The 15,181-nt window shown below is 33.9% G+C and overlaps 1 protein-coding gene across 2 annotated transcripts; it reads left to right on the forward strand.

Moving 5' to 3' along the window:
* The first annotated feature begins 201 nt into the window (after positions 1–201).
* Positions 202–7,951, forward strand: LOC117922787 (lipid phosphate phosphatase 2-like). Of its 2 annotated transcripts, XM_034841006.1 has the most exons (8): positions 202–320; positions 3,041–3,277; positions 3,399–3,486; positions 3,578–3,687; positions 3,812–3,905; positions 5,809–5,997; positions 6,106–6,165; positions 7,527–7,951. In XM_034841006.1, the coding sequence occupies exons 2-8, from the start codon at positions 3,062–3,064 to the stop codon at positions 7,733–7,735; spliced, it is 966 nt and encodes a 321-aa protein (XP_034696897.1). In that variant the 5' UTR covers positions 202–320; positions 3,041–3,061; the 3' UTR covers positions 7,736–7,951. The 2 variants fall into 2 exon arrangements, with proteins under 2 accessions (XP_034696897.1, XP_034696901.1); XM_034841010.1 differs by lacking the exon at positions 202–320 and having other exon boundaries at positions 345–3,277.
* The last annotated feature ends 7,230 nt before the right edge of the window (positions 7,952–15,181 follow it).

Raw genomic sequence — 15,181 nt, forward strand, 5'->3', positions numbered from 1 at the left:
ATTACAAACAATAATGTAACTTATTCATTGACCAGAAACAGAATGATAAAATATAATAGGGTGATGGGTAAAGTGGTCACACTTAAGCTGCTTTAATCTCTTCTTTTCGTTGTATTTGTTGGTCCATGGCTTTATCGGATGTGATGCGGTCGAGACGTGGAGTAGGTGTACCCTACCTTGTCTCGCTCCGTTTGTCCTCATTCAGGTTCATCTCACGCGCTTTCTCTCTCTATTTTGATCAGCCTCAATCCCCGTTATAATTACTGAAATTCTCAGTACGTTCTGTGTCTGTCCCTCTCATTCCTCAGATTTTCCACCGGGTAAGTTTTCTCACTCTAAAAGTCTGTTTTTCGTTTTCTCATTTTCAATTCTTATCTGGTTGTTTGGTTGGCGAGAAAATGAGGAGGAACAGGAAAGCGAGTGACACTTCGAATTTCCGAATCTTGCCGACTTCTTTGTTTTGATTTCTGAAAGTTGGAATTGAGTTTTATTTATTTTATTTTTTTTGGTAAATGATGTAGATGTAAATATTGGTCTGAATCCACTCGTTTTATCCTTTTTTTTTTAAAATAGTTTTTATTTAATGCATATTCGACTAGTATTGCTCCGGATTTTCGCTATCCATTCCGATTCTTGTTTGTCTTTATAAATGTTTCTGTCGACCTGTGTATAGATTTTCGTTGTAAGGCTCTGCTTGATTTTTGAGAAATGGTAGGAACGGAAAAGAAGAGACAATAAGAGAAAGCTTGGAATCTCATCACTATACTTTCAGCTTGAGCATGTTAGCGGATTCGAAGTTTTCTTTTTCTTTTCTTCCTCCGGATCGAACAGAGTATAAAGGAGATACAGGCTCGAAGAAGCCCTAGCCCTTGGTTTTTCTTACTTTCGAGGCGCTAGTTTTCTGCCTCAAATAAGGAATTATCTTGTCTGCACTATCTCTGCAATTTTAAAAATTTTTTTCCCACCTAGTGCAGCATTTGCCCATGAATATGTGTCCTGCTAATTCTCTTTCTTCTCCATTCACTGTTTAAACCTCACAATTTCCTTTAACAATTTGACCATGCCTCATATTCGACTAGTGTGTTGGACAATATCTACCATATTGAACCAGTATTGGTTGTTTTTGTGTGTAACTTCAACTATTTAACCAAAATGAATTTATGTTGTTCTCATTCCAGTTACTATTCAAAAGCTTAGGATATATGCAAAAATGCAGGTTTGTATATATACATATATTGTCTGTTTGCGTCTCTGGTTATGATGGTATTTAGGTTTTAAACTGATGCCATCGCCACTTTTTCTGAATTTGGATAACAAGTGCAACAGGTGCAGCAGGCTGCAATTGAACAGCACATGATCAGATTTCATAGAGGGTCTATGAATAAGAATTTTTTTTTTTTTTTCCAAATTTCAATTTGGTGTCATTTTCTGATTTTTTTGTAATGGATTTATCAGTCTAATTGATAGTGATTAGTTTAGGTTATCTTTAATTAACTTAATAATTCAATGGCCCGCTCTTTTGGGCTAGTTTAGATAATATATTGTTCATACACTGCTATTCGCCCACATTTCCTTGAATTTAAACTTCAGATTGAAAATGCTTTTGTTTTTCTCATGTTCTTTTGAAATAGTTTTCTTTTTACAAAATTGTATTATACTTCATCTAAAACATACTTCTGTTTTTCTCTTGTTGCTTTGAAGTATTTTCTTGTTATAAAATTATGTTCATTATTCTCATCTCACAGTAAATCTGTAATGAGTGAAAACTTTAGCTTTGTAAATGCAATTTATACTGTACCAGGTGAACATTTAGTGCCCAATAAAACATTGCCTTGGCTTACTTATGACTTAACTCTAAGTTACAATATTAATTTATTTTATCAAATATGCTTAATAACTTAATTTAAATTATTAAGTCAGGAAGTTAAATTATTAAGTCAAGTTAAGTTAGTAAGTTAATTTACCAGTTAATAACTTAAAACTGGGCTGCCTGTTTTGCATGCCCGCAAACTCGGGTTGCAAGCAACATGATATAGACTTTCAAGAGAACAAATTTTAAAATGGAAAAGAGAAACACAAGGACAAAACAAAAATTAATATATATTTGTTTACATAGAATTAATATAATATTTATCTTAATATGACTAAATCTTGTTTATCTTCCTTCTTTGTACAAAACCCTTTTTTTCATTTTTTTTCTTTAAATAACAGCCAATGGCCCAATGTTTTCATTACATGACTGACCTGTGTCTCTGCGTGATGGACACATGCCTGAATTTAAAAAATTTACTATAAAATTCCAGAAGCATTTTAGGAATATTATGTTTGACATGTGTGTCGCAGCCAAGTGTATTTTGCTGTATGACAGATAATAGCCCTGACTTCTTTGCAGAAGTTCTGGGTATACTTAGGTTGGCATTTTGTCTTTCTAGGTTTGGTACAATTCTATACTTCTAATTATAGATCGGACTGGCCTTAGCCATGATTTTTGGCTGCAAATCCAACCATGAAGCTTCTAGATTTGGTCTTGTTGGCTGGCTATAACTTTGTATGGTTAAGCTTGGCCATGGTTCTGTACTAAGCTCTGAACTGGTTTTGTAGCAGTTCTTGAATTCATTTAGGTCCCTAAGGTTCTCCTTCCTTCTTTATTCAAGGGCTACATTGGTTCGCCATCCATCATCTCTCAACTGGAATCTTTATATTTGCTTATCTTCATATGAGTGATTAGGGTTACTTTTGCTATAGTTAATTGGATGCATTTTTGGTTTTACGAGATCCCGTTAGTGTTACTTTGGCTATAAAATAACAGAATGCATTCATAGTTTTACAAGATCCTAGTAATTAACGTTTGTTGGTCCATGCTTCCGAAGGTTAAGTGTCTTCCTGTAGTTACGCTTAATTTGATAATTGATTTGTGAATAGTTATCATTGGGATACATGTGCTTATTGTTTCTGGTGTCTTTGAATGGCAAGCCTGCATTTGATTAATGTTTTTGCCTATGATTTTTTAACTTCATTTTCTGTCATGTGATCTTTTCAGTTCTCTCCTAGTTGTTGAAAAATGCCAGAGATTCAATTGGGAGCTCACACTATAAGGTCCCATGGACTTAAAGTAGCAAGGTCACATATGCATGATTGGCTGATTCTCATACTACTTGTGGTGGTTGAGGTCATTCTGAATGTTATTGAACCATTTCACCGCTTTGTTGGAAAAGAGATGCTAACAGACCTGTCTTACCCATTGCAAACCAATACTATTCCCTTTTGGAGTGTACCAGTAAGTGCCAACTTAAGACAAACCATATGTGGAAAATTTGATATTTGTTGAAATTGCACATATCACTTTTATGACAACCACTGTAAAAGAATAATATTTTCATCCTTTTGTTTTTTGGCAGTTAATCGCAATATTGTTACCCATTGTTGTGATTCTTGTCTACTACTTCATTAGACAGGATGTTTATGATTTACACCATGCCATATTGGGTATCACTTTTTCCCTTCCTAGATTTCTTTAAGGCAGGTACTGTTGTTTCCTTGTGGTGCATTGCTTAATGGATTATGTGTGCATGTTTAGGCCTTCTATTTTCTGTACTGATCACGGCAGTTATAACTGATGCAATTAAAGATGCTGTTGGCCGACCTCGTCCAGACTTCTTTTGGCGTTGTTTCCCTAATGGGAAAGGGGTGGGCTCTCCATTACATCAACTATCTTTATTTTTGTTCCCAAGATTGTTAACTTCAGTTTATTTTTTTGCTCTTGATCAGTCCTATACTCAGCCAACATATATTTGGTGCATGGATTATTCAGGTGTTTGACACTAGAACAACAGATGTTCTGTGTACTGGAGACAAAAGTGTCATCAAGGAAGGACATAAAAGTTTCCCTAGTGGGCATACTTCTTGTAAGTGACCTATTACTGTGGGAACTGTATGCTGTGTATCAATATATGGTTCCTGTTGCTAGTTTCCGGAGCATTTCTTTTTTCATGCAGATTTTGGATTTATATCTAATCCCTTATAAGTTTTATTTTATTTTATTTATTTATTTATTTTTATTTTACTGAAAGCAAATATTTTATTACTATGAAATAAGTAGATACAAAAAAGGATAAGAAATCATTCCCTCAAGCACAATACATAGCTTTGATAAAAAAATAATAAAAAAAAAGAAGCAAGAAAATTATCTACTCGAGATATCAATAGAAATTCACAACTAAAAGTGCTTACAATTAAAAATTCAAAACTTAGGTGTGGTAAATCCCTTACAAAAGAGACCAATTGGCTCTCCTTTTTGCTAACGTATTTGTCACGTGGTTAACCATTCAAGGAATCTAGCAAAAGGAACATCCCAACTCTAAAACAACATAAAAAATTTGGTGTAGCTACCCATTAAAACTCCACGAGTCTCTCTCCTCATTAACCTAATATAGGACTAGTGTAGATTGTCCCTCTACTAAAACTTCGGATATACCCTCATCTTTAGCTACCTTTAGGTTTTGCACCAAGGCTAATATTTTTGCCTCAATGGTTAGATTCACTCCAACATTTTCAAGCAATGCTCTTACTAATGTTTCAGGATGATTTACAATTGTTCCTCCCATTTCTAGCTGTCCTAATTTATTGAAGAATCACCCATTGAAATTTAACTTGACGTAGTGCATTGGAAAAGGCATCCATCTATGAGTATCTCCACAATTAATCTAACAAATCCACATACTAGATTCTAGTCTAGCATCATAATGCTCAAAGGGGCCCACAACTGTTGCACTAGTTGATGCTCCTAGAGAAGAGGAGAAATAGTTGAATCTCACAATGCCTCCAAAATACTCCATTTGTTCTAAAATTTCCTCACATTCTTCTCCTACCATATAATCCAAGTTAACGTGAGACTATCAATACACCACAGTGAATTCCATCTAAGAAGACCTTCAAACCCTGATAAGCAATAGTCAATATCTCTGTCATATTTCTAATCTCTTATCCTCACTTATGAATATTTTACTTGAGTCATATGTTATTGGTATTAAAGTTAGGCTTGCAACTTGTGCAAGTTAGAAGATCAACTAGAGATAAACCCACCCTAGCCATGGGTTTCTATGCAAATATCCTTAGAGCATGGTTTTATAATCAGATATTGGTGGAAAGGAACCCCAGAATATGGCATAACAAACATTTGAAAACAATTAGGGCTGGGAATTGTTTTTTCATTTATAATTTTTCTTGGTGCATAATATCGTACATATTTAACAAAACTAAGCCTTTTTTTTCTTTTCTTTTCTTTTTTAATAGGAATAATAAACTATATGGTTTGTGACATATGTGTAAATGCTTATCCATCTTATGTTATTGGGCTATGGAGCCTAAGGGCTTAACTGAAGTCCAGACCAGCCTTTGTTTAGTTGGGAATTTTAAATGCAGCCCTATGGTGAACCAAACAGGCACTGGTTTAAGAGCTTGATCAATCAGTTGACCCGCACAAAATGTGGATTTTTCGTATAAGGGATTTATGATGGAATGGAAGATTCTCATATTCAATTTTTTCAGGGAGCTGAAATTTATTGGAAAAGTTTATTCTATGTGAAAATGCACTTTATGTGCTACTTTACGAGTGGAAGTTAGTGGCCATATTGGATGTCTTTAGTTTATCTGTGATTTTCTTCTACACATGCATCTGTGTGTATCTGCCAGTGTGTGTTGGGGGGAAATATTTATGGCGTTTTTGGTGTTCGTTTCTTTTGCAGTGTTTATGTTGATTTTCTTGTAATGAGGATATTAGCTCACAGGAATTCTGGTTGTCATGTGCAGGGTCCTTTGCCGGACTCAGTTTCCTCTCATGGTACTTGTCAGGCAAAATCAGGGCATTTGATCGTAAAGGCCATGTAGCAAAGCTCTGTATTGTTTTCCTGCCCATACTTCTTGCAGCTCTAGTGGGAGTTTCTCGAGTAGATGACTATTGGCATCACTGGCAAGATGTATTTGCCGGAGGTGTAATAGGTCTGTTTTATCAGTACCAATGATTATGAATGGAATCTTTCCTTACTCTACTTTTTTCTGATTTATACACTCTTCTTAGTATAATTCTTTGTCCTTCCTCTCTGGCAGGAGCAACAGTTGCTTCATTTTGTTACTTGCAGTTCTTTCCACCCCCTTATGACATAGATGGTATGCCCTTTAACTGCTCCTACTGATTGATTATCTTAGAATTTGTTAACCTCAGTTTGTATGAACTTTTGTCAACCATGGGGCCATGACTTAATCATTTGCTAATTGGCATTCAAGTTGGCGAGGGAAATGCCATGGCACTTAGAAAAATGCAAGAGGAAAGGGGAAAAAAGGCTGAGGCCATCTCTTAAGTCCAATAGGTCATCTTCCACATGTTCACAAATAAGGGAATTCACAGTTTATGGTGATTAAAACATTATGTTTTTTGGTCATGCTTGGTTGATTGGATATTGCAAGGGATGTTATGAAAGATGGGGTAATTAACATGAGATAGGACAAGTGACATGATAACTTATCCAAATGTTTTTCTTAATATCCCAAAATCCCTTTTTTTTTTTTATATGTTTAACAAGATAATGTAATATTTTTTATTTATAAGTTTTAGATATTTAAAGAAATGTGTATAATACAATGTAAAAATAATATTAATATATAGTATACCCCAAAATGCTTTTTTATATGTTTACCAAGATAATGTAATATTTTTTACTTATAAATTTTAAATACTTTAATCATGAATTTTATTAAAATAAAATAAAATATTACTTATTAATTATGAATTATAGAATGATTTCCAAATAATACTAAATGTAAAAAAAAACATATTTTTTAATAGCAAATATTGAGATATCATATATTTTTTATTTTTTAAAAAATATCAACCATTGAAATGTAATTTGTTTTCCATTCTAACTTTTATTCTTTTGACAAACCAAACATGAGTATGATAGGGTATATCCAAATCCTAAGACATTATTTTTGTTGGATATAATATTCAAGGATGCCATATATGGTTGAAAATGATATCCAACAATATTTACATCCTATCCGATCAATCCAAACATTTAGGTTTTGCAAATATTTTCTTTGTTGGATTGAGAAAGAAACCAAACATGAATTCTGCATAATTATTTTTACAAAATTGCACTATTTATTCCACTTGAAAGGGTGCTTGCCCATGGACAAGCTGTATTTTAAATTTGAAAGCTGTGTTAGTGATGTTTATTTATTTATTTATTTTCATTTAATAGGCTAAAAGCTGTGAGCATGATTATACGATGGTTGTACGGTCCTTATTGTTTCCAATTTTAATCTTTTTTATGAAGTGAAACTTTTAGTGTAACAATGTTGGCAAAGAAGGCACCAGTGTCGGTAGGGTTGCAACTTGAGGAATGCTTAGGATCCATTTGGTGTTTCTTCAACTTCTCAATGGACATTGGAAGCGTTGCTTTTGAATTGATCAAAACGATGCTATGAACTTTCATCCACATGTTTTTAATGTACTTGTTCTGCATATGCAGGTTGGGGACCTCATGCATATTTTGAGATGTTAGCGGAAAGCCGAAATGGTATTCAGTCCTCAACCACAGGTATTAATCATCTCAGCATGGGGGTAACGGAGCTTCAGAGTGTACATGTTGAAAGTCATCTGGGCATGGACACATCAGTAGTTTACACCCGAGATACAAGCCCCATTTTGGATGGATTGAACGGTGGGAGGAGGAATTGACTAAAAGATTTTGACAGTAAAGAAGAAATAGAGATAGTCAACAGGTGTTCATATATTCTGTGAAATGAGTAGAGAAATATGTTTTATTTTTGCTTCAGATATTCAATCCTTGAACCTACTCTTTGCATCACTTTGAACAAACTTTATTTCTTGATTCATTTGTTTGTAGTACAGTATGAAACAACCATTTCATATGCTTTTTTATTTGTTTCTTTTGCCCATTGGTTCCTCATCTTTCTTTTGCCCCTTAGGAACGCTTTCCCTATGTTTGGAACTTCTAGGAAAGTAGGAAGAAAAAAATAATTTTTTTTAAGGAAAAATGTTTTTTTTATATTTGACTTTATTATAAAAAAATATTGATAAAATTAACTATAATAATTAAAATTTTTGTATATTTTGAAATTATTTAATTTATATATAAAATAAATAAATGAAATGAATTTGAAATAATAAAAAATAATAATAATGCAGCGATTTTAGATTTATTTTAAATATTTTTTTAAAACTTTTTTTCTATATTAAAAGAAAAAAAAAAGTTTTGCTTTTAGAAATTCTTGGATACAGAAGGAAAGATATACCATTAACTTAAGAATTAAATTGCAAAATGGGATCTTTTATCATGAACGCTGAAGCGAGACCAATGTGATAAAATAGGAATGACTATATATGGAACAACTAAGCTGAAAAAGGAAAAAGGAAAAAAAATGGAAAAGGGAATAAAATACGGAGAGTATGCAAATATTTTCTTTCATTTTTCCATGGGTGTTGTTTGGATACGAAATAGTTTGCAGGCATCCTAACACACGGACCATGGCAGTTTCATAGAGCAGGAATAGAGACAAGTCAACAAACTCATTTGTTCGTGGTCCTGTAACTATTGTCTGAATGCTCATGGTCCACCACTCCGGAATAATTTGTTGTTTCTCCTCCCTGGTATGATGATCAAAATTCTACATCCCTTTCACCTAATTCTGTAACCGTACATTAAAGCTGTTAACTTCTGGAATTTGACCTATGATTATTATTATTATTAAAAAATCCGGACAGATTAACGGCACATAATGATTATAATAGAACTCTTTTGAGAATAAATGGCATTTGTTTTATCGGTCTGGTTGGAGCTTCGGCAGTTCGGCTAGAGGTATTGAACAAAAACCCTTCCAAATCCATTCTGTAAACAGCCCATCCTCACTGCTATTTTCTTGTCTTTTCCTCTATATTCTTGACTACCAAACATAAACATACAAAAACAGGAATAGATAAAAACCCATTAAGGATTCATAATTTCGTTTGCACGCTACGTTTTTAAAATGGGCTTGGCCCAAGGATAAACACATCACTTCCCTTTCGTTCTCACGGCTGAAGAAAAAGTCTTCACCCTAAGGTAGTGACGGAATAAGTTGATCTTGTTCCATGAAAGGACAGACCCTCCTATAAAGCTTTTGGCATCTACTTATGAGAAATTAGTGCCCTACTTTCATTGGGCAGGATCTGGAACTCCTCTGTTCAACACACTTTGGTCAAACATTTGTTTTTATTTTGTATTTATTTTGCATTTTAATATATGGTAGTTTTTGCCACCTAGGAAAAAGGAGATAGGAGAGAGGAGAGAGGGTGAACGGATAAATTTTTTTTTAAACCAAAATCATCTTTTCAAATTTTAAAAGAAGATTTTAAAAAAATTTCAAAAGGGAAATAGACAAGTTCCATGAAATATATATATATATATATATATATATATATATATATATATATATATATATATAAATATTTTAAAAAATTCCCCGTTTATATAAAAAAAAAATTTTTAAATTCCCAAATTATATATATATAAAAAAATTCCTCAATGAAACTCGTCTCTTCATGAGACGAGTTCCCATGGAAAAAAATATTTTTTTTAAAAACAAATTCCCAAATTAAAAAAAAAAAAAAAATTCCTCAAGGAACTCGTCTCTTGAAGAGACGAGTTCCATAAAAATATATATATATATATATATATTTTTTTTTTTTTTTAATTCCCAAATTATTAAAAAAAAAAAAAGCACAATTCCTCAAAGGAACTCGTCTCTTGAAGAGACGAGTTCCCATGAAAAAAAATATATATATTTTTTAAATTCCCAAATTAAAAAAAAAAAAAAAAAACAATTCCTCAAGGGAACTCGTCTCTTCAAGAGACGAGTTCCCATGGGAAAAAAATATATTTTTAAATATATATATATATATATATATATATATATATATATATATATATATATATATATATATATATATATATATATAAATTCCTAAATTATTAAAATAAAAAAAATAAAAACAATTCCTCAAGGAACTCGCCTCTTTAAGAGACGAGTTCCTCATGGAAATTTTTTTTTTTTGGAAAATTTTTTTCACAATTCCTCAAGGGAACTCGTCTCATGAAAAAAAAATATTTTTTAAAAAAAATTCCCAAATTAAAAAAAAAAAAAAAAACAATTCCTCAAGAGACGAGTTTCCATGAAAATATATATATATATATATATATATATATATATATATATATATATATATATATATATATATATATATATTTAAAAAAATCCTAAATATATATATATATATATATATATGTACAAGACCTTCTTGAAGGCAATTATCAGACGCTCCTGAATCAATCAAAGCAATAATATCAAGGACAAATATATCTTTGATTACTATAGTAAGGGAGATTTCCCACCTTTGGAAGATAACCCTACTCACAGTATTCAAAAAATTATCTGTCTCATTATCATTAATATGAGAAGATTCTGGAATATCCATGAGGTTTCCTTGGTTGACAATTCTATTGATTTGATCTTGCAGATCAGAGAGACCTAGACTTATGAATTGTCTTAATTCCTTAATCTCCCTTTTGTGCTGCTTAACTTCATCATGAAGTTCCTTAACGCTGACATCCTTGGGAGACTGCTGGTCAAACCTGTTTAAGATATCATTAAGGTTGTAAGGATTAACAGTCTTCTTGGCTTCAACCTTAACAACAGATTTCTTAAAAACTTCATAGAGATTTTGCTTAGTCTTTTCATCTTCAACCTTTCTTAAAGAATCTAGGATGAATTCCTGATCTTGGCTTATGACATTTATAGTTTTTTGATTCAGAATTTGTGGAGCTTAACATTACCTTACAAAGCATATTTTTTAGGTCATCTGAGACGCTTAAGTTATTAATCTTTTGCTTAACTCTACAATCTTTTTTGTAATGGCCAATTTTGCCACATTTAAAACAGATAATTGGCTTGACGTCTAAAGGAGTTTCTACCTTTTTCTGGGTATCCTTGTTGACTCTTCTTTGGACGTGTCTTGACTGCTTCGTATCATTCATCCTATAGTTGTCATAGGTGCCTCTCTTACTGTGGTAAAACTTATCTTTGCTAGGCTTCCTGCTTGGTTTTTGCTTAGAGGGAGGCTTAGTTTCCTTTTGGCTGAAACCAAACTGGCTACAGAATGAACCAAATTCATTCTTGTAGATTTTCTGTTCATTCTTCATTTGTTGCTTAAGCTTGAAGTCATTGCACAACTTAATCCCTTCAGCTGTGACAATGCTTATAATCTCACCATAGGTTAGCTTATCATAAGGGATTTGACCATTATACTGTTCCCTTATCTTGATCCTAATTCTCTCAGAGAAAAGCTTGGGTAATCCTGAGACGAATTTTTCTTTCCAAAAAGACTGGTTACAATCTGACCTTAGCATGACTTTGGTTAGGAAGACTTCCTTATACCACCTAAAATCATGAAGCTTAGGACACTTAAGGTTGGTTAAGAGATCTGCAGTTTTATCCTTAATTTTTGCAGGATCTCCAATGAAGTGCTTGGATATTGAGTAGATAAGAGTAGCCACTGCATCCTCTATATCTTGGCCATCTTCATCCTTAACAACTTCACTATTCTCATTAATCCTGTAGGCTTTAAGAATACTATTTTTATCATCGAAAGTGAGATAATTATCCCACCAACCCTTAAGCTGACCTGTAAACCCAGCAACAATGGTCTGAGCTACAGCATGATCTGGCAGTCTATTGTTTAACTTATAGGCTGTACTAACCATGGTCATTTCTTGAAGCTTAGTGAGTATGTTATACTCGGTCATACCGTCTATGTTCCATTCATAGATAGTACCACTGGTGTATGAGGCTTGAGTATACTGATTTCTTTCCTCAAACTGCATGTCAGGAAAAGTAGGTCTAGGATAGTAATTCCTAGTCTTAAAGGTTTCTAAATTATTGATAATTTGATTATGAGGTTCCTCAAACATCTTAATTAGTTCATCAGCTTCTTCTTCTGAACTAATATCACCTTTAACCATATTGATTCTCATATGAGGCTGGACAGTCAAAGGGGCAATAAGATTATCCTTAATCTTCTGATTAATCCTATCAACAAAGGCTTGGTTGATTTGGGGATTTTCTTGGAATTCCTTAGAAAATTCAAAGGACTCTGTGCTCTTAGTGTTATTAACACGCTTACTAGGATAATCTGGATATTCCTCTTGTTTGAAGAGTTCAAACCAAATCCAAAACTTAATATTTTTCTTTTCTTGTCTTAAGTAGGCATAGAATTCTTCTTGGTAAATGGTTCTAATGACCTTAGGGACGGTGCTAAAGAACCAATCATTTCTTTGCTTATTGACTTCAGAATAGAAGTCTTTTCTTAAGAGATCCTTGTTGATCTCAAAGTCTTCATCACTTAGGCTTATGGTGTTAATCATCTGGGAATAGGTAGGAGACATAACAGGGGACTCATCCTGTTGGGATTCCTCATTTTCCTCAGAGTAAAATGGTCTAGCCACGTTGGTGTGACTTCTGACACCTGTTAGCTTAATATTCTTAGGGTTTCCTGAGCTGGAACCTTCTTCTTCCCTAGTGGTTCTAACTGGGATGGAAGAGCTTGAAGCTCTAGAGGGTTCATAAACAGAAACTCTAGGGCTGCTGGAATGTCTGAAAGATTTGGAGAAAACCAGTTCTCCTCCTCCATCAGGGTATTGAACAATTTGTTCAATACTTTCAGAACGCTGTGCTATGGCTGGAACAGCATTAGCAAAATGCCAATTTTCAGGAAAATCAACATCTTTCCACAAGATCTTCTTGGGGATGATGAAATCTGACTTATCTAGCATATCAGAGTGAAAGTAGGTGGTCTCACCTTTAGGACTGGTGCAAAGAGCCCCAGATCCAACGCTTGTGTTCATGCTCTTATAGGCAAACCTGGTTATGATGGAAACAGGACTGTTTCCTGGTTTGATCTTAAAGCCATGGGTCTTAATATGCAGGACAACTGAATCTAAGATGTCTGCATCTCTTAATCTAACTGTGAAGTTAGGATAGCACTGGAAATAAACTGGGCCATCATTCAGTCCAGCTTGGACTGCGCCTATAATAGAATCTCGATATTCGAGATGCCTATTATCCCTTAAACACATGACAATAGAGGTGTTTAAACCTAATCTTGTCAAAGGCTTAGCTGCTACTTGAATCATACCAAAGTGTATGAAATTATAGCCATCTTTCTTATGCTTATCAATGGATCTGTTATCTAGAAGTCTTATGACTTGGTCGTCTTGTTCTAAACTGACTGACATCTCAGAGGTCTTGATGGTATAATCTGTGAAGAACTTAAAGGTTCCTTTCTTATAAATTTCTTGATTAGACACCTTGGGTAACTTCCAATCATCTAAATCATTTTGAATCTTAGGATAATTGATCTCTTCACTGTTTACAACAGTATCTTGAGAATCACTGGATCTCCTAGACATGGTTCGGAAAATTGAACTCATTTTAGGGTTTTTGAACTAGAGCCTAATAGCAGATTGACAAACCTGATGAGACGTCACCCCAACCCTCTTACAGCCTAACAAACGCCTATCCCCGGCTAACAACGGCTCAACCGGCAGGGCTATATATATATATATATATATATATATATATATATATATATATATATATTTTCATGGGAACTCGTCTCTTGAAGAGACGATTTCCCTTTTGAAATTTGAAAAGATGATTTTTGTTTTAAAAAAAATTTATCCATTCACCCTCTCTCCTCTCTCCTAGGTGGCAAAAACTACCATATATTTGTAATAACTTCTTCTACTACAATAATTTAAGCATAACTTTTTTAAATTACCGTACTATATTTCTTGTTACGCTTTGTGTTAGGCCCCGCACAAAGCTCGTGACCAAGTCCATTTCGTCCTCCGGCTTATCAAAAAAATTATTTGGATTTGCTAATTTGTTTTATTTATAAATCCATTTTAAAATAAGCGTGGAATGCTGTACATGCTAATAATTTTGATAAGAAAAATATTCTCTTATGGGTTCTTGAAAGTCAAATCTATTGATTGATTTTAAAGATAAGGCTTGATATGTCAAGGGTGATGCTATAACTTGAAGATGTGGATGAATAAGACAGACATTCGCTTCTCCATCAATAAGTATTTGATACTGAGGACTGTTGACAATCACTCTGATTGCAGTTGATTTTCGTGGTTGTTCCAATCACCCAGCAAAATCCCAACAATGACTTGAGAATTATCCAAGGACAATTTCATCATTTTATATCACGCTTGAAAATTTCCACGCCTATCAGATTAACAGCAAAAAACCCAAAATAAATTCAAACATTATCGAGCTGATCCATTTGTGGTCAGAGGGGCCCTATTGACCACTTTTAGATCATAACTCACTTGCGGGTTTATCGAGTTTCAGGTGAAAACAACCCTGTATTCAAACACCATTGAAGTCTCCTTCACTCTTCTATATAAAGCCTCTCTCTCCTTATCTTCTTCCACATCTCTCACAAAGTCTTCTACATTTAGGTTCCCTTCACACCTTCACTCTTCTATCTAAAGCCTCTCTCTCCTTATCTTCTCCCACATCTCTCACAAAGTCTTCTACATTTAGGTTCCCTTCACACTCTCTCCATAGTCTTTTATTTCCTTTGTGACATGGAGATTAGTCCCGCTACATGCTATGAGAACTTGAAGAGGTACTGGAGGAGGAGGAGATACCAGCGCCGTACTGGTGCAACCACTAATAAAAGGAAGCTCAGGGTCGTGAGGCTTGGCGGGGTTAATCACCGGAGGATAAGGTTAATCCCCAAGCTGAGATTGAAAATCTTTTCGCCTATCAAGCTTTTGGCCAAATTTCACGATGCTTATGTTGATATGATGATTGCGTTTGCGTGTAATGTTGGGAAAATTAATAAGGTCTGGGCTTTGGGAGATGAGAGAATTGCGAAACGCTCACAGGTTTTGATGGTTTCTACTACTTGTGAGGAAGTTGACAGTAGGATGGTTCTGGAAATATATAAGAGGCTGGCGGCTTCTCCCCAATTTTCTGCATGATGGAACTGATGAGATGATTTTCTGTCTCAACTTTTCTTTCAACTTGCTTGCTTATTCATGATCTTAAGCTG

The sequence above is a fragment of the Vitis riparia genome, chromosome 1, assembly GCF_004353265.1.
Source record: "Vitis riparia cultivar Riparia Gloire de Montpellier isolate 1030 chromosome 1, EGFV_Vit.rip_1.0, whole genome shotgun sequence".
NCBI lineage: Eukaryota > Viridiplantae > Streptophyta > Magnoliopsida > Vitales > Vitaceae > Vitis > Vitis riparia.

Excerpts from the sequence above, each read along its gene's own strand:
- LOC117922787 (XM_034841006.1), top strand. The coding sequence starts at position 3,062 with ATGCCAGAGATTCAATTGGGAGCTCACACTATAAGGTCCCATGGACTT. Across the intron at positions 5,998-6,105 it reads ATTTGCCGGAGGTGTAATAG|GAGCAACAGTTGCTTCATTT; the intron begins GTCTGTTTTATC and ends CCTCTCTGGCAG. Across the intron at positions 6,166-7,526 it reads ACCCCCTTATGACATAGATG|GTTGGGGACCTCATGCATAT; the intron begins GTATGCCCTTTA and ends CTGCATATGCAG.